At 47.8% G+C, this 22,255-nt stretch overlaps 10 protein-coding genes across 10 annotated transcripts, besides 1 other annotated feature; 6 read left to right on the forward strand and 4 right to left on the reverse strand.

Moving 5' to 3' along the window:
- Positions 1–164: 164 nt before the first annotated feature.
- Positions 165–1,620, forward strand: FPSE_03027 (uncharacterized protein; the record flags this gene model as incomplete). The annotated part of the gene is made up of 2 exons (XM_009256146.1): positions 165–1,168; positions 1,218–1,620. The coding sequence occupies 2 exons, from the start codon at positions 165–167 to the stop codon at positions 1,618–1,620; spliced, it is 1,407 nt and encodes a 468-aa protein (XP_009254421.1).
- Positions 1,621–1,802: 182 nt separating this feature from the next.
- Positions 1,803–3,287, reverse strand: FPSE_03026 (uncharacterized protein; the record flags this gene model as incomplete). The annotated part of the gene is made up of 1 exon (XM_009256145.1): positions 1,803–3,287. One exon carries the CDS (start codon positions 3,285–3,287, stop codon positions 1,803–1,805), a length of 1,485 nt encoding a protein of 494 aa, XP_009254420.1.
- A 568-nt stretch (positions 3,288–3,855) lies between these two features.
- On the reverse strand, positions 3,856–5,640 carry FPSE_03025 (uncharacterized protein; the record flags this gene model as incomplete). The annotated part of the gene is made up of 1 exon (XM_009256144.1): positions 3,856–5,640. The coding sequence occupies one exon, from the start codon at positions 5,638–5,640 to the stop codon at positions 3,856–3,858; it is 1,785 nt and encodes a 594-aa protein (XP_009254419.1).
- A 1,517-nt stretch (positions 5,641–7,157) lies between these two features.
- On the forward strand, positions 7,158–8,796 carry FPSE_03024 (uncharacterized protein; the record flags this gene model as incomplete). Its single annotated transcript, XM_009256143.1, has 2 exons — positions 7,158–7,246; positions 7,299–8,796. The coding sequence occupies 2 exons, from the start codon at positions 7,158–7,160 to the stop codon at positions 8,794–8,796; spliced, it is 1,587 nt and encodes a 528-aa protein (XP_009254418.1).
- Positions 8,797–10,441: 1,645 nt separating this feature from the next.
- FPSE_03023 (uncharacterized protein) lies at positions 10,442–11,498 on the reverse strand (the record flags this gene model as incomplete). Its single annotated transcript, XM_009256142.1, has 3 exons — positions 10,442–10,545; positions 10,598–11,231; positions 11,292–11,498. 3 exons carry the CDS (start codon positions 11,496–11,498, stop codon positions 10,442–10,444), a joined length of 945 nt encoding a protein of 314 aa, XP_009254417.1.
- Positions 11,499–13,101: 1,603 nt separating this feature from the next.
- On the forward strand, positions 13,102–13,744 carry FPSE_03022 (uncharacterized protein; the record flags this gene model as incomplete). The annotated part of the gene is made up of 2 exons (XM_009256141.1): positions 13,102–13,212; positions 13,268–13,744. The coding sequence occupies 2 exons, from the start codon at positions 13,102–13,104 to the stop codon at positions 13,742–13,744; spliced, it is 588 nt and encodes a 195-aa protein (XP_009254416.1).
- A 301-nt stretch (positions 13,745–14,045) lies between these two features.
- On the forward strand, positions 14,046–16,326 carry FPSE_03021 (uncharacterized protein; the record flags this gene model as incomplete). Its single annotated transcript, XM_009256140.1, has 5 exons — positions 14,046–14,928; positions 14,993–15,152; positions 15,200–15,501; positions 15,552–15,757; positions 15,805–16,326. The coding sequence occupies 5 exons, from the start codon at positions 14,046–14,048 to the stop codon at positions 16,324–16,326; spliced, it is 2,073 nt and encodes a 690-aa protein (XP_009254415.1).
- A 352-nt stretch (positions 16,327–16,678) lies between these two features.
- Positions 16,679–17,077, reverse strand: FPSE_03020 (uncharacterized protein; the record flags this gene model as incomplete). Its single annotated transcript, XM_009256139.1, has 1 exon — positions 16,679–17,077. One exon carries the CDS (start codon positions 17,075–17,077, stop codon positions 16,679–16,681), a length of 399 nt encoding a protein of 132 aa, XP_009254414.1.
- Positions 17,078–17,881: 804 nt separating this feature from the next.
- FPSE_03019 (uncharacterized protein) lies at positions 17,882–19,907 on the forward strand (the record flags this gene model as incomplete). The annotated part of the gene is made up of 3 exons (XM_009256138.1): positions 17,882–18,096; positions 18,149–19,564; positions 19,727–19,907. The coding sequence occupies 3 exons, from the start codon at positions 17,882–17,884 to the stop codon at positions 19,905–19,907; spliced, it is 1,812 nt and encodes a 603-aa protein (XP_009254413.1).
- A 912-nt stretch (positions 19,908–20,819) lies between these two features.
- On the forward strand, positions 20,820–21,803 carry FPSE_03018 (uncharacterized protein; the record flags this gene model as incomplete). The annotated part of the gene is made up of 1 exon (XM_009256137.1): positions 20,820–21,803. The coding sequence occupies one exon, from the start codon at positions 20,820–20,822 to the stop codon at positions 21,801–21,803; it is 984 nt and encodes a 327-aa protein (XP_009254412.1).
- Positions 21,804–21,859: 56 nt separating this feature from the next.
- Positions 21,860–21,885: a repeat region.
- Between the last annotated feature and the right edge of the window lie 370 nt (positions 21,886–22,255).

A 22,255-nucleotide genomic window follows, 5' to 3' on the forward strand; every position in this document is an offset into this window, starting at 1 on the left:
CAGAACCCACCATCTAAACTCGACCTTTGTTTGACTTTACTCTCACTGCTGCCTTGCATGCAGCATCAAACACAAATGCCTACGAAGTTTTCTTTTCCTATTTAAAGGCACCGTCATTTCTTCTCTTCAAATCCCATCCACCAAGAGCACGTCCAGCACCCACGATGTCATACACTACATTGGCCCAGCAGGGTCTCGCCGCCGCCGAAGCCCGCAACTGGGATGAAGCCATCGATAAGCTTACAATCGCTCTCCAAACCTCCAAGAATCCCCAGTGGCTCATAGCTCGATCGAAAGCCCTCATCAACCGTGGAAAGTTCCAAGAGGCACTCGACGACGCCAATCTCGCTTGGCACTCGGCGTATGACCGTAACAAGCGACCACAGCTCATCGAAGCCCACTATCGACGTGCTGTCGCCTACTTCCGTCTTAGACAATATGCCAACGCAGATGCATGCTGTGTTTACGCCATGCGTCTGGTTAAGAATTTCCCTGCAACCGAGAAGGAAGACCCAGCCAAGACCAAGTGTGACGAGAATGGTTTCTACAAGGTGGCCTTGAAAGATGCACAAGAGGAATCGGCGACAGATGAAATAAACAACAAAAAGGGCCCCTCACTCCAACAATCAGAGCCATCTAATTGGAAAGATTGGCGTATCGCCAGCACTCTGCGCATGCAAATCCTATTTGCTATGGAGAAGCTCCCGGAGGACGACCCTGCCCGTAAGCTCACCACAAGTGCCAAGCCTGAGTTGAAGGAGTTGGCAGGTTTGGCGGATTTGGGAATAACCGACACCAAAGCCCCTACTACTCAAACTACCACTAAGCCCGCCGTGGTCGATGATTCCCCTCCGCGAATGCAAGAGTTCCAGAACAATGACACCATGTCAGTGTCAATTTTCTCCAAGAAAGTCAACAAAGACAAACTACAGGTTGTTTTCAAGGACGACTTTGTTTCTCTTGATCCTATCGTTTGGCCCAATGGCTCCGAGAGATGCCTGAGCTTCCACACATGGAGCCCTATCAATACCGATACTTCTACCTACAGGGTCACTCCCAACAAGGTTGAGCTTACACTCAAAAAGAAAGGTCCTGGAATGTGGAAACAGCTCAAGAAAGACGAGGACAATAACACAACCTCCTCCAGTGCACACAATGAGGAAGCCGAGTATGTACAGTGTCTCTCTTCTAACAACACGTATTAACCTCCATCCCAGAAAGCTCAAGCTTCTCAAAGAAGCTCGCAAGCAGGCCATGGATGCCGCCGTTGCCTCAACCGAGGCCTCGACTTCTGCCGTCCAGGGAGATGAATCAACCATTGCCAACGACAAAGGAAAGACCCCCGCCACCTCCGAGGCATCCTCAAAACATCCTACGTCTTCCAAGGCCGAAAAGAAGAACTGGGACAACATTGGCGACGATATTGACTCCGACGAAGAGAAGGATGTTAACGTCTTCTTCAAGAAGCTTTTCAAGGGTGCTACTCCTGAGCAGCAACGAGCCATGATGAAGAGTTTCACTGAGAGCAACGGTACCAGCCTCAGCACAGATTGGGACGATGTCAAGGGCCGAAAGGTCGAGACGGTTCCTCCTGAGGGCGTTGAGGCCAAGAAGTGGTAAACATCTTATGGATAGTAGTAACGATGATCGATAAAACATAATTTATGGCCTGCTTTTAGATCAGTTAGGCGTCTCGGAATGGGGATCAGAAAGGTAGTCGTTAACATCTAAATTTTTAATTCAAGCAATTCTTGATGCAGTCTCGTTATACTGCGCGTGCTCTATATCCTCCCTGACTTATTTTACATCCTCAACAGCTCAAAGTCTCTTGACTTCATCTTATCGATGCTCTTGTCTTTCTTCAGTCCTTCAATCACTTCATCGACCTGTGCCAAGGTCTTTCCAAACCACTCTGACCCCCTCACTTCTTGATCTTCAATATCACGACTCCATTTCTTGCCAGCTCGATATTCCGTTGCCAGTTCCTCGGGTACATGCAGTGCGCGGCTCACAAAGTCCTCTCTCGAAATGTACGCTCCCCTCAACCATCTCGATCCACCACCGACATCGAACTTATTGCGCCCATGCATAATCCGCGTATTGTCGAAAAGCACACACTCTCCAGGCTCCATCTTCATCTCGTACATAACGTCAGGGTTATTGATCATTCGATCGAATAGCTTCGCTGGCTCAAGCCACTCTCGTGCATCGACGGCAGCGCTCGAGAATTGGTCCTGGAAAGGCGGACTCCAGTTTACACCGGCGAGGTTTTCACTCGGGCCGAGCTCAAGAATCGGTCGTCTTTGATGGTAGAAGTAGCCGTGCTTCTCGTAGTGATACGGAACCATTACTTTCCAGAGGTTCCTGATTGTTGGAGAAGATTGTAGGAAGAGCAGTTTGCCAGCGAACAGACCATCGCTGAAAAGGGATTCTCCACCTTCACACGAGTTCTCCATACAGTGAAGCAGTTGAATGGCGGGCGGGCTTTCAAGGTACAGCAGATCCTGGTGAAGGCCCAAGTAGCCACTCGTGTAGGCCACGTTCTCAGCATCTGGCTTTGCGCGAACGTCGAACGTGCGGCCGTAAAAGGTCTCTTTGATGTTGGCGATACGCGTGGTGATGTTGACGATGGAATTCTCGTCCTGCGGCACATTTTTGAGGAAGACGAGGCCAAGATTTGAGAGGTCCAGAATGGTGTGCCAGAACGCGTCGGAGCCTTTCATGAATTCGTGGTAGTCGATCTTGCGAACACGTTCCTGGATGATGGCTTTGTCCCAGAACGTCCGGCCCGTTTTGGGGAACACAAGTTCTTGTCTTGGAAAAGGCATCTTTGGAACTTTTTGGTGACCCATTGCTTGACTGACTAACAACCAGGGAAATATCATCTCGTGGTCGGGATACATGTCGTTCTTGAACGTGATGCCAACACCTTCCTCAGTCTTGCGGATCTTGTCAATGGCAATATTTGACGGTATGGCTGTTGTAGCAAAGGTTTTTTGGCCCGAGGCTGTGTCGACGCACGTTGCACAAGTGCAGCTGTCGCGGAGAAGCATGGCGTCTAATTTCGTCCAGCCCTTCTCATTATCCACCATGAAGATAGAACGGCCACTGCTGGAAATGGTGAGAGAGTCATCGTTGATCTTGAAGGAGTCTCGGACTTTAAATTGGGGCGGCGGTTTACTGATGATCCTTCTGTAGGAGGTAGCGTTTTGAGCATGTATTCGCGTTAATGAGAATCCACGAGGAATTGCCCTGCAACTTTGCGTTGCCAGTCGACGGGAGAACATGATGAGTGCTCTCGTCTAGCTTCTGTCGCTCCTATGCGCCGCGCCGGAGTTGAATGGAGAGAAGAGGAACAGAAAGGAAAGAATTGGAGGAAATAAAAGGTTCAGGCTCAGTTCAAAGGTGGCATCTGTAGGTAAATGTTAAGCTGCCTCTACGTACCTCGGCCAGAAGGGAAGAAGGTGCCGCTAGCTTCAGGTGGGGTTGTCGGCTCAGCCCCGCGTTCAGTTCCTTGGAGCTGCTTAATACAGCTTCTATCAAAGGCAAACATGGGTTGGCATGATCATACGACATAGGTACTTACAGTAATTTCTACAGGACGACTCACAGTCGACTTTACATCATATTTTCACAGCATACATGCACAAAGAAGTGAACTGCAAGTGTGTATGGAGTTTTGATCAAAGATCAGGTATTTGTTTTCTTCATGTCATGATGTAGAATGTTGTGCTGTGCTGTGCGATAAACCATAAACGCCTCGTCGCCTATTGTACATGAAAGATCATATTATCCACCGATATAATACAAGCACATTTCCATTCATTCGACGTTTTCTCATTAAGCGTGAACTCATCATCCTCTGTTGCGGTTAGTCGACCATCGCTTGACCATCACCTCTCTGACCTTGTATAGCTTCAAGGCCTCGGCGACACCCTTCTCAAGAGCCTGCTCGAATTTCGATGGAGGGGGCACATCCACATAAACCAGCACCAGACTCTTGGTGACATGTGAAAGGACGCGCACAGTCCCGTGAAGCCATTGCCAAGTCTTTTGTGGGTTCTGCTTTCCACTCTCCTTCCAAAGAGCATCGGAGTAAGATGGAATGACAATCAATCCAAACTCGGCATGATCAAAGACAGGTCCTCGGGTGTACAACAGCCAGTCAACACCAAACTTGATACCACCACGAGGAACAAAGCCAAGGGATCTGAAGTGGTGGTACACAGCGTAGTGAATCAGAAAGTTGTCGTCAGGCTGAAGGGCAGGGTCTTCAGCCTCAACACGAGGGGGGAAGTATGAATGCTGCCGGAAGAGTCTCAACAAATCCAACGATGACAACTGAGAACCAGAAGCAGGGTCAGTGACTTGTAAGGCTCCCAGGCCAAAGCTCAGGAAGAACGCCTCCTCGGGCATAAGCTGAAGGTGTTCCATGTTCTTCAGAACAGGCTTGTTCACAATCTCCGTTTTGCCATCTTCTTTTCGTCCATTCAAAGCCACAGGCGAGATAGGGCGGCCATCACTCAGCCCATTCAGCTTGCCATTAGACTCTGCACGCTTGGGGCTTGGAGGGTCTGCGAAGTGAAACGTGGTAGACTCCACAGTAGGAGAGAACCGAACACTCTTGCGACGGTTCTTCGGCCTCGTAATGCCTTCGTCATCAGACGATGAGCTTATCACAGAAGCGGCGCCATTGGCGACAACTTCGTTGACTGAGTTAGAACGCGCAGTATCCACGGACAAACCAAGTCCAGCCATATTAGACCCAGAAATCCCAAAGATATTGAACTCTTCCGCAGCATTTTCGCCAACAGGCTTGTTGACAATATCTGTCGCCGAGTTTGGCAGAGATAGAATGGTCTGAGGGCACACCGGAGAGGCATATGTGGGCACAGAAACAACAGGTGTGACAGGCTGAATGATCTTGGGCTGTACCAGGTCTGCCAAGGAGTTTGGCAGAGACAGAAGGGCAGCAGGGCTGACAGGTGACTCGTAGGTTGGAAGAGCGGCGGATAGTGAGATTGGCTTGTCAGACTCGGGCGTTGCGATGTCTTTCGACTCTTGAGATCGCAATTTTATTTCCTCGGCCTTTAGCGCCTTGGTTTCTCTCGCTTTCGCTTCTTCGGCCTCCTTCAGTCTGGTCTCTCTAATTACCTCCTGTTCAAGACGTGCTCGCTCCCACTTGGCGCGCATACGCTCTTGGCGTCTTTGCACAGTCATGATTTCGCTGACATGTGCATCAGCAAGTCCTTGTCGGACCTGCTCACGCTTGAGCCAATTTGGCTCACTACGACTTAGACTACCCTTGCCATAGAAGCCTTGCTCCCACAAGGCTCGGGTAGAGACATCATCCGTAATGTGAACGGATGATGTAGCGGCGGACCATGTTCCAATGTGCACAGCTGAGGGTTCCGCCTTGGGCGGAGACCACAGCTGGCCTAACCACGCATACGCAACATGAAAGAGAGATATGGGGTTGCTTGGGTAAAAGGCCGGCAGAGGGAATGTACGGATCGGGGCCGGAAGGGCGTAGATCTGATGTAATGATGGTCCTCGCTGCTGGGATTGCCGTTGGTTGGCGGAATCCGTGGTAGGCGCGGTACCAACGGGCTTTGTATTTGATGATTGAATCTCAGCCATTTCTCACCGGGGTCATCTTGGTCTTGTGACAGATGTTAGTTGAGATCTCAAGTAGCAAAGAGATAAACAAAAGCCAAGTGTGTTGCGTTGCTCAGATACCGTTGTAGTCTATAATATCAAGGCTTCATGGGAGACCAAATGAATGGATTCTCTAAGCATTTTGATATGGTGTCATCACCGCAACAGAATAAAGCTCCAATGAGAAGCTTTGGGACTTCGAAGCAAGAAGGCAAGCGCTCATGCATTCGAATCAAGAAAAGAAAAAGGCTTGAAAACGTCAAGAAACCTACCTCTCTAGGGCGTGGCCCAGGCACGATGCTGGCTGGGAATTAATCCTCGTGGCCATTCACAGCAACACAATGCTCAACCTTGAAGGATGAACAATGTTGATTGCTCAAGTGTGAAGCTCGACCTGAGGTGCGAAAGCTTCCACGAGCTGTGAGAGATTTTGTTGTGTGTTTTTTGTGAGGATGATGACGGAGAAAGGTTGATGGGGGAAGAAAATCGAGGTTTTCTGGAATTGGAGCTCCCCACTTTGATGCCTCGTGCGCAAGGCCACATTTTGCTTGAACTCTCCAGTCTCCACCAAGGAGATATGACTGACCAATCCCTCCTCTCAAGTTGTGGGTGACAAGTTATCGGGATGAACCTTTTTAAGCCGCACGGAGATGTCGAGTCGAAAAGACATGTTCCTTATTGGTTTTCTTCAATCACACTACCTCTCCAGAAATAGGCTACTCATGAACAGACGCAAGAACTTGGAGCTGTGACCGAATCAAGCCGTCATGCGTGGCTAGTTGCTTGCAAGCTAACGACGTTGGAGTAATGTTGATCAGACTACCAGGTACATACAGGTACTGAAGCTTGGCTAGCTTGGTTAGATGCGCGATAATCAAACGCTGTCGTCGCTCATCTACCCTACAGCATCAGGGGCCTTTTTTCCTTTCACTTTTTGTCTTTCATTAACAAACTCTGTACGGGCTTCAGCAGAGAGACAGTGACCTGAGAGACGTAAAACTGTCTTGATGAACAAAGGGGTGTCTTTCAGGCATCATTGTCGAATTACTCACTCATTAATCGTCATAGCTGATGCATGTCACTGTGATGAGATCAACTGCCGGGGGCCAGCTTCAGACAGGTGGCCTTCTAGAAAACCTCATGGAAACCTAGCCGATCTCATAAGGTGACGGTAAATCAGGACATTCACGAGCAGAGAATCATCGTTTTCTAGCCTCTATTCACCGTCTTCTTCCCAGGTAATAATAACAAGCATTCACTCTGTACAGTCAACGTTGTTCAATGTCTTACCTTCATAAGTAGTGCAATGTCTGGCGGGGCCCATGTCCAACCTCCCTCCAGAGTCCACAGGCCCTGGCAGATCTCTGTTTAATTACTCCTATGGTCCTACCTCCAACCTTGCGGAGTAGGAGTACCCTTTCAAAGGAAACCTTCCTTTCCATTCGAGGTTGACGGGCGCTCCCGTTGCTCAATTTCGCTCCTCCACTGCCAAACTTACAATGTATTCTTTTACAGAGTGTATCGCTGGAGCTCTCTTTGTTCTTGGCTGCGTTGTTGTTACCCTTGTCGTCATTGGCGTGCGTGCACTGTAAGTTTTCCATTCACCACACATTAGAACTCCCCCTGACACGCGACGCAAGCCTTTACAACTTTAGGAATCGCCCTGCTCCTCCGCTGTCCTCTCAGCTTGGCCAAAATGCGCCTCACGTCACCATCATTCGACCCGTCAAGGGCTTAGAACCTAGACTCTACGACTGCATCGCTGCATCCTTTCGACAGGACTACCCACAGGACAAGTTCTCGATCCGACTCTGTCTCGAAGATGATACCGATCCCGCGTACCCTATTCTTCAGAAGGTCATCGAAGATTTCCCCACGATCGATGCGCGTATTATGCTTGAGAAAGAAGACGATGTACTAAGCGAAACTGTCAATATGGGACCCAATCCCAAGATCCGTAATCTAAGCCGAGCGTACCGAGAGGCCAAGGGTGACATTGTATGGATTATTGACTGCAACATCTGGATGGCGAAGGGAGTCTTGGGACGCATGGTCGACAAACTTATGGGGTACAGAGTCGGCGGCGCTGTAAAACCCTACAAATTTGTCCACCAGCTCCCTATTGTTGTGGACTTGATGGACTTTTCCACGCCGCTCGCTGCAGAAGGTCGGTCCCTCTTGGATGCTTCACCCGAGGAAGACCACCCTACTGAAGATCTGGGTGCCGAGGAATTTCCCAAGGTCATGTCTCATGGTGGTGGACGCATTGATGAAATGTTCATGACAACTTCGCATGCCAAATTCTACAGCGCCATCAATACCCTCCGTGCAGCGCCATGCGCTGTGGGTAAAAGCAACATGTTCCGCAAGTCGCAGCTTGATCAAGCAACAGATGGTATTTTGAACCCGAAACTAGATCAGAACAAGAACCTCCCAACGGGTGTCGATTATTTCTCGCACAATATCTGCGAAGATCACTTGATTGGCGAGGCGCTGTGGCTAACAGATTTCCCCGGTTACAAAAGCCACGGACTTGTCTGGGGCGATATCGCCGTTCAACCAGTCTCAGGCATGTCTGTTCAGGCCTATACAGCGCGTCGATCTCGTTGGCTCAGAGCCAGGAAGTATACAGTCCTTTCGGCAACAATCCTTGAGCCGTTCACTGAATGTTTTTTGTTCGCTTCCTATATGTCCCTCGCGATGACAACCATTCCAATCTTTAGTCAAAACTTGGGCATTCCTAAAACCTGGAACGCCACGGCAATTGCCTGGTTTACGATAACCACGCTGTGGATGCTTATAGACTATATTGGTTACCTACGTCTGCATTCTGGCGTCACCATGGAGGTCGACGAACACACCCCTTATTTTGCCAAGGGCTTCAAAAACACAGGTGGAATTAAGAGACGCCCATTTTTGGAATTCTTGGCTGCTTGGATTGGACGCGAGGGTCTTGCCTTTCCCGTTTGGGCCTATGCAGTTGTCTTTGGCAACACGGTCAATTGGCGAGGACGATTGTTCTACATCCACTGGGACACCACAGTCGACGCTGTTGAGCCTCGAGAAGAACGAACCCGCGAGGTGAGAACGCCCGAGCTTGAAAGAGGGCCTTCGCGTAACAAGCATCGAGTTGATTGAGGAGTAGGAGTTGACACCACGGCGTATATGAGTTGGGCGTGTTCAGGTTAATGAGGATGAAGCAGGATATGGATGATACCCCGGGCTTGAGGCAACGGGTGACGTGTTACGACAGCTTATGGCATAAAGTCGGAATGATATATAGAATCGATACATATACTAATGGATACTTGATTTTTATACTTTCTCATGTCCTTGGCGTAGTCAAAGACATCTAATTTGTGCGGTTTCACGAGCTACGGCAATCTGCATTTCAACCTACATGAACAACAAGACTGTCTCATGGCATTATATTGGCACGAGTTTACCAACTCGATTCGTTTACTTGACTGCAGTGCCATGAGTCTTACACCGCAGACATCATCCAACAGCCACCACAGGACAGCACGTGATTGGACGAATTCCCCCACAGTGCGCGCCAGCTCCCTGCATTAGATTAGAACCCCGCCATCGTTAAGCATTTTCCCACGATGCGGTGGTTTTTGGGTATTGCGAAGCGCAACTCAACTCTTCCTTTTAAACAAATACCGACCTTTCAAGTCTCAAAGTAAGTCTACGTAGCTTCAGTTTACCCTATACTCTGTTCTAACCATCGCCTCTCTAGACGCTCCTTCACAATGGCTTCTCCTTCGGACCGTCGACCCATCGTTATCTCGGGACCTAGCGGTGTCGGAAAGGGCACGCTGATCAACATGCTCTTCACCCGACACCCTGATCAGTTCACTCTCTCCGTGTCGCATACTACTCGTAACCCTCGCGAGGGCGAGAGCGACGGTGTCCACTACCACTTCGTCACCAAGGATGCTTTCCGGGACTTGATCGCCAAGGACGGCTTCGTCGAGCAGTAGGTTCATCAATTGCAGGCAGACTTGCGCATACACTAACAACCCGTCTCCCAGCGCCCAATTCGGTAGCAACCTTTACGGAACGAGCAAGGCAACAATCGAGGAGCAAACAGCCAAGGGCAAGGTCGTCGTCCTCGACATCGAAATGGAGGGCGTCAAGCAAGTCAAGGCCTCCACCATCGACGCCCGCTACGTCTTCGTCTCCCCCCCTGACACCGAGGAGCTTGAGAAGAGACTCCGAGGCCGTGGCACCGAGACCGAGGAGAGCATCCAGCAGCGTCTTACCCGTGCGCAGGACGAGCTTGCCTGGGCGCGATCAGCCGAGTTTGACAAGATTCTCGTCAACGATGATTTGGAAAAGACGTACCAGGAGTTGGACGCTTTTGTATACACCGAGAAGAGTGATTAAAGCTGGAGACAACTGATGGGAGGTATCTTCATTTAGAGGAGTTTGGCACTAGTAAAATTATAAACGAAGCATGATAGACCTGCAATGATCAATGACTATACCCTGTCAGCCTGTATAGCGTTCCCATGTCAATGATGCGCCAAAGGTCAGGCCTTGGGTCTGTACTAGGGCTCCAAGAGAATGAGATCTCTCAACGTCAAGGCATAAGAATGCGGTATTATATCACTTTTAATGTATATATGGCCCAAGAGTAGACTAACAATTTCGTCTATACTGTTCTAAGTCCCTATTTTTTGGTAACCCGCCTGGGCGTGTATTACATGAGAGCCTAATCTAGAATAACATGCTGTAGCCCCTTGGTATTGCCTCGCATGGTCTTTCTTCTCTGCCTCTAAATTTCGTCCCCATACTCCTTGATGTACCGTTGACTGAGTGCAATATACAACTCGATACGCGTGCTGTTGCTCATCTTACGCATAGTTGCACGGATATCAGCTTCAGTAGTTTAGTTACGTGGTAAATTGACTGCCAATTGGGACCGACTCACAAGACTCAGGGCAAGAGATGGTTGCCATTTCTTTAGGGCTGGTAGCAGCGCGTAGGAACCCGTGTGCCAGGTTATGGACAGTTTTGTCTCGCTTGGTGGCAATCTGCCGATTGGTGGCTTTTGGGTTCGTTAGATATCGGATGAAGCAGGCGAAGAGGTCATCATCGTCCGCCAGCTGCTGGACAAACATCTTGACTGCGTCGACCTCGCCCCCTCTCTCGCCCCCTCTCTCGCCCTCTTCATTTTGTCCCTGTCTACCTTCCTCGAATTCCTCAAAAGAGATGGAGGGTACAGTGCTTTTGACCGGTATTCCAGGGCCACGCTCTTTGTGACCACGATCATTGGGGTTATGCTCTTTGAGTGTCTTTTCTGGAGACTCGAATTCGATCTCGACGCGAGCAACTTTGGTCGTTCGTGGGATGATGATCGTGTGAGGCGAGCCCTCCTCCTTTGGCTTCTCGAACTCGGTATTAGGCAGTTTCGGCGTATTCAGGCTCTTTGAGAAGCTCGCTTTGGGGCTTTCAATGAAGGGGGGTTTGGTACCGTGTGACTTGCAGAGCATCTCGGTTATCTTGGAAAACTGGTTGTTCAGCCTGGCGAAGTCGTCCAGAATGAGACGATTCCCAGCCTCCAGCTAGAGACTGTTTAGCATGTGCTGTACTGCCATAACTTAGGTGAGAATAAAGGGACTCACATTTTCAAGCTTCGACAAGAGGTTGCGGTATTTGCCACCTTCACTGTCCTCATCAACAGGCCATCCGGGCCCACTCATGATAGGAGCTGAATGTACAGGGCCTGAAGGGTCAGGGCGACTAGTCGTGCCAGTAGTGGTATTCGGGGTTTGAAAGATTCTTCCTTGTTCCAGAGTAGGAGTAGGAGGATCCGCGAATCTCTCGTCCATGTTGCCGGTCGGCCACTTGCGATGCGGCGATATCGTGATGAATAGAATGGTATTGCAGATGAAAAAAAAGTTGTGTCGAGAGAAGAGGACCCAAGGCACCTAGGTGGGCAGGTATTTAGAGTTGATGAATGAGCTGGAAATAATGATTACGTGATAATACCGTTGGTGCCTCCCCGACAGTGAATTCAGAGAGCCCTCGGTATCACACAGGTTTGTCACTGCCAGTTGGCAAACGGCAGTGGGCAGAAAAAAACTAGGTGGCCAGGCGTTGACAGTTACTGACCTACCTTTGTAGGTACTGTTCTATTATAACTTCAGTACTTACCCTCAGGGTATCAGAAGAATTAGCTGCTTGAAGTAGGAGACGAAATTGCTAGGTCAGCTTATGCCACATAGACAATGCTCTTTATGCTATTTGTTTGTATACCAGAAGACTTATGAGGCCAAGTTTCTGCTCCCCACTGGCCTGCCCTTTGCCATCTGTTGGATACAAACAAGGTATGAAAACGCAGGTAGCTTTGTGGCCTTGATACCGAATCTTGCTATAGTCATTACTTGATGTTGAGCTTCTGGGGTGATACTGTTATGAGCACCTCTTATTTCTTAACTTGAAAGAAAAAAAGACTCTCCAGCTAATATAAACGCAGGATATACAGACAATCACATATTGTTGCAATATTGGGATTTATTTTTAAACTCATATCTCTTTTCAGATCGAATGAGTCTACATTCATACAAACAATCACATGTGCGATGCACATTGATAATCGAATGGCGAGCAGCTGAAATACCTATTTAATCTTGTCAGTATCTGCATTGTCAAAGTATTTATGTCGGGATTATCTAGCAGAGGCTGGATAATAATAATGTATCAATGTTCACTGGCTTTAGAGAATAACATACCCTCTACTGGGATAAGTGTCAGGAACTGAGGTACTGACTGGTTTGATCTTTTAAAATTCTCTTGAGGGCAGATCTAACTGACTTGAAACGTCCAAGATGTTTCTATATTTCGAGGGATTATCATACAAACGTCTGCTAGTAAAACAAGACTCTAACGTATATATATACATTTGTATTCAGTCCAAGGTTTCTTGATAGTAACTGTTAAGCTTCTTAGTTACATAATTCACCGAAACGGCAAGTAGATTAGACTAGCTTAGTACTTACATTTTATATTAAATATACTGCATTGGCAATTTTTACACGTTTGATATAATTTTGTTGTGCCAATGTTTGCAGGAACCAGATAACTATTCGAAATGCCCTCATAGAACGTGAGGCAATATCGTGACGCCTCAAAATGCCAAGAGTGATACTGTTCTGTTTACAGACGTTGTAAGTTCATGCCAAGAAAAAGCGAGTCAAGATTTGGAACTCTGCATAGTCTATGAGGAATATCCAATGCGAGGACAGCATTTCTTCGTGGTGGAGTATATGCATGTTGGCATGTCATAGTGATTTCGGCGTCTGGTGTCCCCACAAGATGCGAAGGTCCAGCCGAATTATGCAGGTGGTTATATATAACAAACTTGCTGACCCGTCACGTTTGTATGCTCTCTTACTGTCTACAAACACCAACACCATAATAATACAATTCAACATGACAACAAAAGTCTGGAGTCGAAACACGCAAGCGGGTGCTGCTTTGGAAAAAGCCCAAGAAGCCATTCGCAACCCCACAGCAGCATCAATTCCAAAGCCGCCTTCTGACGTAAGTGCGTCTTGCGCATCATGAGACAATGACTGATGATGATAATGTACCACAGCTTGATGAGCTCAAGGCTGATAGTGATTCATTTACCTTGACTTCATTCACCACAGAAGATGCTTTCGAGCTTGGGAATCTTCTCTACGCCCGCCTCTACCCCTTTGCTGTTCAGGGCAAGCCAACAGTGATTTCAATTGCTCTTGCAAACACTTCCCAGGTGATCTTCCAGACCGTGACTGGACCTGGTACCGCGCCTGACAATGAGCAATGGGTCCGCCGCAAGAGAAACACAGTCCTTAGATTCGGTTGTAGCACTTGGTTTATGCACAACAAGCTCAAGGGCGATGAGGCTGCTTTCGCTGCAAAGTATGCTATTGCCGACTCTAACAAGGGCGACTACGCTATCCACGGCGGAGCCATCCCTATTCGTGTTCGCGGCGTTGAGGGAATTGTAGCAGTCGTTGTCGTGAGCGGACTGAAGCAGGATGAGGATCATGGAGTTATTGCAGACGTCATCAAGAATAACTGGAACTAATAATAAACCATCCCCATTATGTATGTATGAATATATTTGAAACCGGATCACTCCATATCCTACCCCCTGTCAGTGTATGCAGGGAAGAGTCGGCATTCCCGATACGGGCCGCCCGCGATATGTATATGCACCAAAAGGATTAAGGTTTATGCAGCTAATGAAAGCGAAATTTGACCTAATTGACTTTCAAAGTTAACCAAACCAAATCCATGAATCCATGCATCCATGCCATGCAGCTGATAAAGGTTGAAATTCGAGATCTAATTTTAACTATACTCATTAAACCCCATTGACGACAACCATGAACGCGACAAAATGGAGAATCTCAAAGGCCTGCCAAGAATGTCGCGCCAAGAAGATCAAATGCAACGGCGAGACGCCCTGCCAGAACTGCCGAATGAGAAATCTCAGCTGCGTCTACCGCGAAAAAGCCCGTAATCGGACGCGAAAGGTCAAGCCGCGAACTGCCGCTTATGAGACCATCATGTCTCACGATGCCATGGAGAGCAATTCACTAGAAGCCTCCGACGAGGGGACAGTTCCGCCCACGCCGAGTGCTGATGAGGCAGCTTCTATCGGACCCTCTGGCTCGGTCATGGACAGTGAGCGCAGCATAACTCACAACGCCGTCGCCGCAACGCATCGCGCATCCCCATCGTGTTTTCTTCAGCTTTATTATGGACCTTCATCTAATTTCGCCCTTCTCAACTCTATCTACCACCAAATAGCAGGGACGTGTCCGAACGACCCCCCGTCGCGCTCCAGTGTTGTCGAAGAAGGTGGTCCAGGTCTAGACCTTTTCAGTCATCGAAGATTGTTCTTTGGAGACCTAGCAGATAACCAACGGCCAACGTTACTCCCCGATGACGGCTCAGCCCTGCTTATTGACCCCGACACAGCCCATCGGTTACTAGAGAGATATCTTTTGACCTACTGGCACGGTCTGCCCGTCATGAGTAAAGACGATTATCGTCGTCGCTTAGATGCGCTGTTTCAGCCGCCAGGAATCTTTGATTATGATGCGCCCGAAACAATCATTATCATGCTTGCAGTTGGCTTGGGGGCTTCAATGACGGGCGAAGAAGCCATTGCAGAATTTATTTTCCAGAAAACAAAGCAGGGCGCCGCGAAATTGGACGAAGTTGTCAACATGCAAGTCGTTCAAATACACCTTTTGATGATAAGTCACCCTTCCCCAAACTTTAGGTTCATTTAAGCTTACAACCCCAAACGCTCATTTCCAATCAGAGAGAGCAAGGCCTAACTCAAGTTTCTTGCATGTCGGTACTGCCTGTAGAAAGGCTGTGGCTGCTGGCCTACATAAAGATGGCTGCATGCGTCCAGGATATACAGAAGATGACACAAATCAAAGAAGCATTACGTTTTGGAGCGTATTCTTCTGGGAAACGTAAGATCGATATCAGAATAACCTAGCAACTTTCTAACACAACACAGATGGCAATGTCTTGTTCTTGGTCGGCATAGCTCGATACCTGACCCTGGCCCAGTCATTCCGTTACCAAAAGATCAAAAACTCCTCAGGTCATTAGTCACTTTATCACGCATTATGGATAAGTGTGTCAAGCGTATATACAGTCCACGACATGACTCATTGTTGCCTGTATGGAATGCAGCTGTCGAGATTCGTCGTGAACTGCATCAGTTTGCCGAGCAGCAACTCAAGGATATGAAGTTTGGCCTTGTCGGAGATCCCAGTACTGGCGAGCTTGGTGTGTGTCAAGCCATGGTGTCAACCAGTAAGTTTGTTTCAGTGTCGTTGATTGACTTTATGGCTGACTCGAAGCAGTGTATCATCACACCTTACTACTGACATTCCGCCCATTTTTGATATTAAGGGCCAAGCTTAACCACGATAGAGCGTCTGCTACATCTTCAGATAACCTGCAATTACCTCCACCTTGGCTTGATAGCGCTTGCGAATACTGCCTAGAAGCAGCGAGGAACTCAGTTGGCTTTCTGACAGGCTCTTGTGCCACCAACATTCTATGTCGCGTATGTTTGCTCCTTCTTCCTATTGTAACCAAACTAACAAACTGCAGGACATCAAGTACCACGGCTTCTTTATTGAGGGAGCTTGCTACGCTTTGGCTTTTGACATGCTCCAGGAGAAGAAGACTGCCCACCGCAACTTGCCCTGGATTCACTCGGGTCTGAGATGTCTGCGTTCCATGATGGGATCAGCCGGAGTCGATGCAGGCCAGCTACCGATTACGATCGCCTCAATCGAGCAGATGGTTCGCTCTGCCGGCTTTGAAATGAAAGATCCAGTCAGCCAGACCAAGCAGTATCAGCAACAAGTTCCAAACTCGACACTTCCCGGCTCGCCAGCTCCTACTAACGTGGCAGGCATGGGAAGCGAGCCGGCGTTCACGTTTCCTTCTATGCCATTTGGGTTCGACACGACGGGTCAACTGAATGGTGCGTCGCCGGCGGGTGCTAGACCAGAAGACATGGCAGACTTTACAGCTGCTGATGTTGGTTGGGACATTGATTTTGGATCAATGAACATGGATGCGTTCTTGTCTCTCGATTCGGCAGAGGCTTTCAATTTTGCGCCTTGACGATGAGTATGTGTATGACTGATCGATGAGGGTTAAAATCGCAGTGAAGGCTCGGGGGATTTGCCTCTTTGGGGTATGCTGATGAATTTAATAGGGCAGGATGATATGATTGCTACGGAGATTATCTGACTACAGGTACAGGATACGGAGTTATGGACTTTTTCTTTTATACCAGCATTTGAGAGCTGAGCATGGCTCCCATTTATAATGTTTTTGAATAAAGTGTTCCATATAGATGATGACAATAATCAACAGGTTTTATGATAATGCAGCCTACTCACTCACTCTGAAGAGCCAAGACAGCAGTCAAACCTCCAGCCAAGGCCAAGCATCCTCTAACAATGTTCATCCATCACCACTTCTTCAACAAATTCACAACTTCCTGCTGACTTGCCTTCTCCTGTTCAACACTGCTAGCCGCGATGTCGTTGAGGCGAGTGTTCGTAGCCATCATCCCAAGTCCAGTCCATGGCAGCTGAGACAGCGTGGTTACAGCCGCAACAATCCAGAGTGTACGTTGAGCGGGAGGGATATAGGCGACTATGCCTGACGATGCGCCCGAGAATATGGCAAGGGGAACAAGGGTCAGAGCACCGCGAGTGTAGAATTCTTTGAAGAAAGGTGTGTTGACAGATGTAGGCTGGTTATACAGAAAGGGAACCGTGAGATGCGAGGAGCCGAGATTCACGCCGGCGAGGAGAAGGCTTGAGGTCAGGCCGAAGACTTGAAATGTGCGTACGGTAGATTCCATAGTGAATTGATGTTATCTGAATATATTTGTAACGGCGAAGGGTCAGACAGAGGTGTTCGATGACGATTTCAAGAGAAGGGAGACGACAAGTGAGGAGGTAGATATCCAAGGTTCATTAGCTACTGATTAGATAGTATGAGACATGTGAAGATAGGATGCCTCGTTAGACGCATGTGGCTTTCCCTAAACTTTCGAGTTTGGTGTTCTAACTATCTGGATAGACAGATATGCTTTAACTATTGGTCCAGTTCATGATGCTTATAATGTTTCGTGTAGTATTAACGACATCCTCTTAGTGCCCCCATTTTGTTTCTTTTATGGAATATTTACTGTGTTGCACTGCATGTATGCATCTGCTTGTCATGATGTGAGGCTGAAAGTAACTGAGACAGTCTGAGTGGGCTCGTATTCGTGTTTAGACTTGCCGTTATCCGAGGACCACATCGTTGGGTTCACTCCAAAGAACACACGTGATGACTTACCATTGAGGTCTTTGGCTGACTCTAATCGTTCAAATCAGCTCTACAATAACATATCTGATAGTTGTAGCAGAGATTAGTCTATGTGCGTGCTCTCATGGACGCGAACAGTGACGATCTTGACGCTAAAGAATCGCCTGTACGACGCTAAAATGATAACTCAGCTTGTATGTGTAGGGATATCACGTATTACAGCAGCCAATCATGTAAATTATAATCCAATCAATTTCGCCAGAGAAAAGATACGGCTTACCTACATCTTCTTTCCTCACCTTACAACCAAGTAATTTCATCCTAGCCTTGCTGTCTAGGGGGTGTGGTTATGATGCAGCTGTCCGCCCTCTACCAGAACGCTTGTGCGACTTTCGCGTCCTTGTCCATTGTCTATAAAATCCTCTTTGCGATTGTTGTCATTTTTATTCTCAACAAAGCTTACGGAGGCCAAAGAAAGGCGTACAAGAATTTACCAGCGTATGCGCCAATTGAACTTGCTATTGCCAGTTATGTCCTCAGCGGAGATGGCATCAGCCGACGATTCTTGTAATACTTATTCCCCTACCCTTCGTTTATACTTACTAATCAAGACAAATAGTTCAGCTATTAGCCGCTATGGAGGCTCACTCTTTGGCATCACTTCTGGACATCAGATTGTGGCCGATCTTCCAGGCATAGAGCGTCTCCTGACACAGTCTCACCATATTTTCGACTCCACAGCAGCCCAGTATTCGCTATGTACGCTTGTCTTTGGAAGCACCGATTCCCCTCAGTTGAGGGATAAGCTACATACGTCTTTGAAGGACCTTGTCCCTCCCCTGGAAAGAACCTTTCTCAACGATGCTGCTTCTACTGCTGCTGTCGAGAGATCTCGTGTTGCTGAGCGTGGTGCATCGCTCGTTACCTTTTCTTCTGACCCACAACATATGGAACGCTGGGAATTATCTGCAGGTATAAAGGTTCTGCAGTCGGAGCAACCGGGTATTCCAGGAAAGGTTGAAGCGAACTTGCAAAGCTTGACCCGTGACTTTGGAGCTTGCATGTCCATCCCTCTGATCTACGGCCAAGATCTCCTCGATCGCCACCCTCAGCTGCTCGATGACTTTTGGGTTTTTGATAATGAGCTGTTTCCTCTCCTGATGGTTGGCATTCCCACATGGGCTCCCTTCAAAATGATGCAAGATGGACTTCAAGCGAGAACTAGAATTATCGACAGTCTGGAAGGTGTTTACAAACAGGTCGAGCAGGAGCGACGAGGAGAACCGGTTGATTTTGACGCCGATATCTCAGATGTAAGCACAATGCTACGCGAACGAAACAAGGTCTATAACCGAGATGGTTGGACCCTCAAGGAGCGTGCTGCAGCTGATCTTGGTACTTTCTGGGGTCTGAATGCCAATGCTCAGCCCGTCTTGTTCTGGTTCTTGCTCTACGTTTATTCTACCCCTGGTTTGCTTAAGCGAATTAGGCAAGAGATTTCGCCTTATGTCACTCTGTTGGGAGGAGAACGACCAGAGATTGCTTCCATGGACTTCCAGAGCTTGTTCAGAAACTGTCCACTCTTCAAAGCTTGTATTTTCGAGACGTATCGCCTGGTCAACGAACCAACATCGATCCGTCACGTGTGTCAATCAGTCAGTATCAGCGACGGCGACCTCCAGCACAATCTGAGCGAGGGCACATACATCTCTGTGCCTCTGGCTCTCAGGAACAAAGACCCTCATCTGTACCAAGATCCAGACTCTTTTGTCCCTGATCGTTTCCTCGACACGGATCCCCAGACAGGAAAGTCAACAGCCCGATATGGAAAGTTGAAGCCGTGGGGTGTCGGAGCAGCCATGTGTAAGGGACGTACATTTGCAGAGAAGGAGATCATTTCTTTGGGTTCGGCTGTCGTGAGTCTTTGGGATATTGCCCCGGCTGATGGAAACTGGAAGTTACCTGCAATGATTCCTGGAACTGGGGTCAAGAAGCCGATCAACGACATACGTGTTGTTATTGAGCGAAGAGTGCTGTGAGTCTTGGAAAGGTTCCGTGGGCTACTCTCGGGTTTTAAGTTTGAGAATCTGCAAAGCCCTATCCTGCTTTGTTGTCCTCTTGACTACTTAAAGTACGTAAGCATTGCTCAGCTCTATGAAAAATGGAAAGCATGAAAACTTTAATCTTTGTGTTTCAGACTTGAATCTGTTGGGGTGGCTGACTTTGTATCCCGTGGCGTGTTTGAAGGCGTCACTCCACAGTGTTGCCTGGTTCACTTTTCGAACTTTGCCTCAATGCATGCGTATGATGGGCCAGAAATTCAACATTCTGAGTTGAGTTCCTGTCACCACAGATACTGCGTGAAAATCCATCATTGAGGAAATATACTCAGCAGAGTCATCTCGATACCGAGTCAAGGTTACTACACAATGGATTGCATGGCGAATCCTACTAGGCAGATTAGATTCTTCAGGAGCAGTAAATACATACGAAACAGTATAATCGTCTCTCTAATTTTCTATCTCAGATGTATCTTGCCTAGGTACCTACATTAAGTTGGTGGCCAACTGGCTGTGAGTTTGCATATGCTTCAGGTACGCGTGACATACAAGGAAAGGCTTTTGGTTCAGCTATGTGAACATCAACTTTGACAGAATGAGTCAACAACCATAGGCTTCCAGAATGTGATGTGATTAAGTTTAAAAAATCTGATTTCATCAAATTCTGTTTGTTATTACATCTATAAAGTAGGCAGACCTCCCTGTTCTTTCCAATCCAGACCATCTTTCTTTCATACTCTTCGTCAACGCTCAACTTGCATTTTCATCACTCTCTGTGTGTAATTGCAACTGCAACATTTACTGTTAACTTCTGTTACCAACTTCAATTATCAACTTCTACTACCGATTACTTTCTTAAGCTTCTGTTGCGAGCTGTACAGTCATTGACCTGATTACCGACTTCTTTCTTGAGCTTCTGTCACACTTTGTCAACTATCGACCTCTACTATCAACATTTGTCTTAAGCTTCTCTCACAAACCACCTATTATCAACTTCTGTCACAAGCTATCGACTATCCACATCTACTACCAACTTCTTTTTTGAGGTTCTATGAGCAGCTATATAGCCATCGGCTATAGGTCATATCATAAACTTCTTTCTTCAGTTTCTGTCACAACTACCGACTATACCTCTACTACCAACTTTTATCTTGAGTTTCTCGCAAGCTATACAGTCATCGACTACAAGCCATATAAAGAGATAAAAAGATGTCTACCACAACAGTCAACATGATTGAATGGACCGAATTTGCAAACCTTTATGCAAAGGTCAACGGTGTTTCACTTAGAACAACACCTCCTCAAAGTCCTTCCCCCCCAGGACTTTACAACTTCATCCTCTCTCCTCAGGATATTCGCGACGCAATCAGCGCTCCTCCTCCTCCTCCTGGCAAGGGTCACCGAGTGGGTCGTCACCATTCAAACAGCATGTCTTATACATGCAACTATGAACCTTCAAGTAGTTATCCCGTCCTTGAAGGTTTCCCCCCAGGTTTCCCCCCATCTCATTCACCTCCGCCTACCACTTCTGTGCCTTCAACGCCTGGTTCCTGGCGTTCGGAAAGTCGGCATTCTTCCCCCCCTGTTACTCCAAATTCTTCGCCTGCTGATGATCTCCCAAGTTGGTGCTGCGGTCGGTGGGAAAGAACTAGTTTTTCGCCATCTACCGCTAGGCCCTTCAGCACGTACAAGAGGAGCACGTACAATAGGGCGCCTAAACAGCCAGCCGCCAAACAGGATGGATGTCTGGATCTTCCGTACCAGGCACGTATACTGACCGGGATTCAAACTCTCTTGGAGCATGCCTGCTACACCTTCGCTGAGCAAAGGCTCCCACGAGTTCTCATTGAGAATGGATGGGACTGCCCAGAAGCCGGAGAGCTCAACGTGTGGATGCATCACTTCAACGTTGAAAGGATGACTCTGCGTCATGTTGCCCGAGAACATGATATGGAGGAATCCCTTTCCGATGTGATGCATTCAGCCAAGCAGATCCGCCACAATGCTGTCCACCGTAACAGGGTGGAGATTAACGAGCTGGCGATGCATCTGGACCATGCTGTTGATCTCTGCACGATTCTTGGAGTGCAGGAAGACCTTGATAAAGTCAAGGCTATTCGGGACGACACAAAGGCCGGGATCGCTTCGATGCAAGCTACTAAGCAGGAGGTCGGCAAGGGGATGATGCAGAGAATGAAGAGTCTGGGACTATAAGAGACGTGTTTATGCCCATTTACTGTCTCGTGGAATAGACATGAAATGTCTCTTAGTATTTTAATTAAAAAAAAAATTTATTCTGATACCAAGGGCTCTATGAAATATGCATTTACTCTGTAAAAAGTCTTAAGTAGGTAAATAAGATAAAAAGAGGTAATCTTGAGATATATTGAAAGTTCAGGGTAGCCAAGTTTTATATGACCACCTATCTAAATGTGAATCCAGAGTAACAAGAGTCTGTTTAGCTGCTTCTGTATGTCTGTGGCGTTGACTATTGTAAAGTCAATGGCCAAGAGTAGAAAGGTCTAGTCTAGAATCAATAGATACTGGGATTGACCTTGGTAATGAGCTGAGTTGTTAGTGTCAGTTTACTACTAATTCGCAGTGACGTAACAAACGGCTCAACCCGTCAAACGTTGACAATTCCCCTGATCTTCAAGGAACTACAG

The sequence above is a fragment of the Fusarium pseudograminearum genome, chromosome 3 (assembly GCF_000303195.2).
Source record: "Fusarium pseudograminearum CS3096 chromosome 3, whole genome shotgun sequence".
NCBI lineage: Eukaryota > Fungi > Ascomycota > Sordariomycetes > Hypocreales > Nectriaceae > Fusarium > Fusarium pseudograminearum.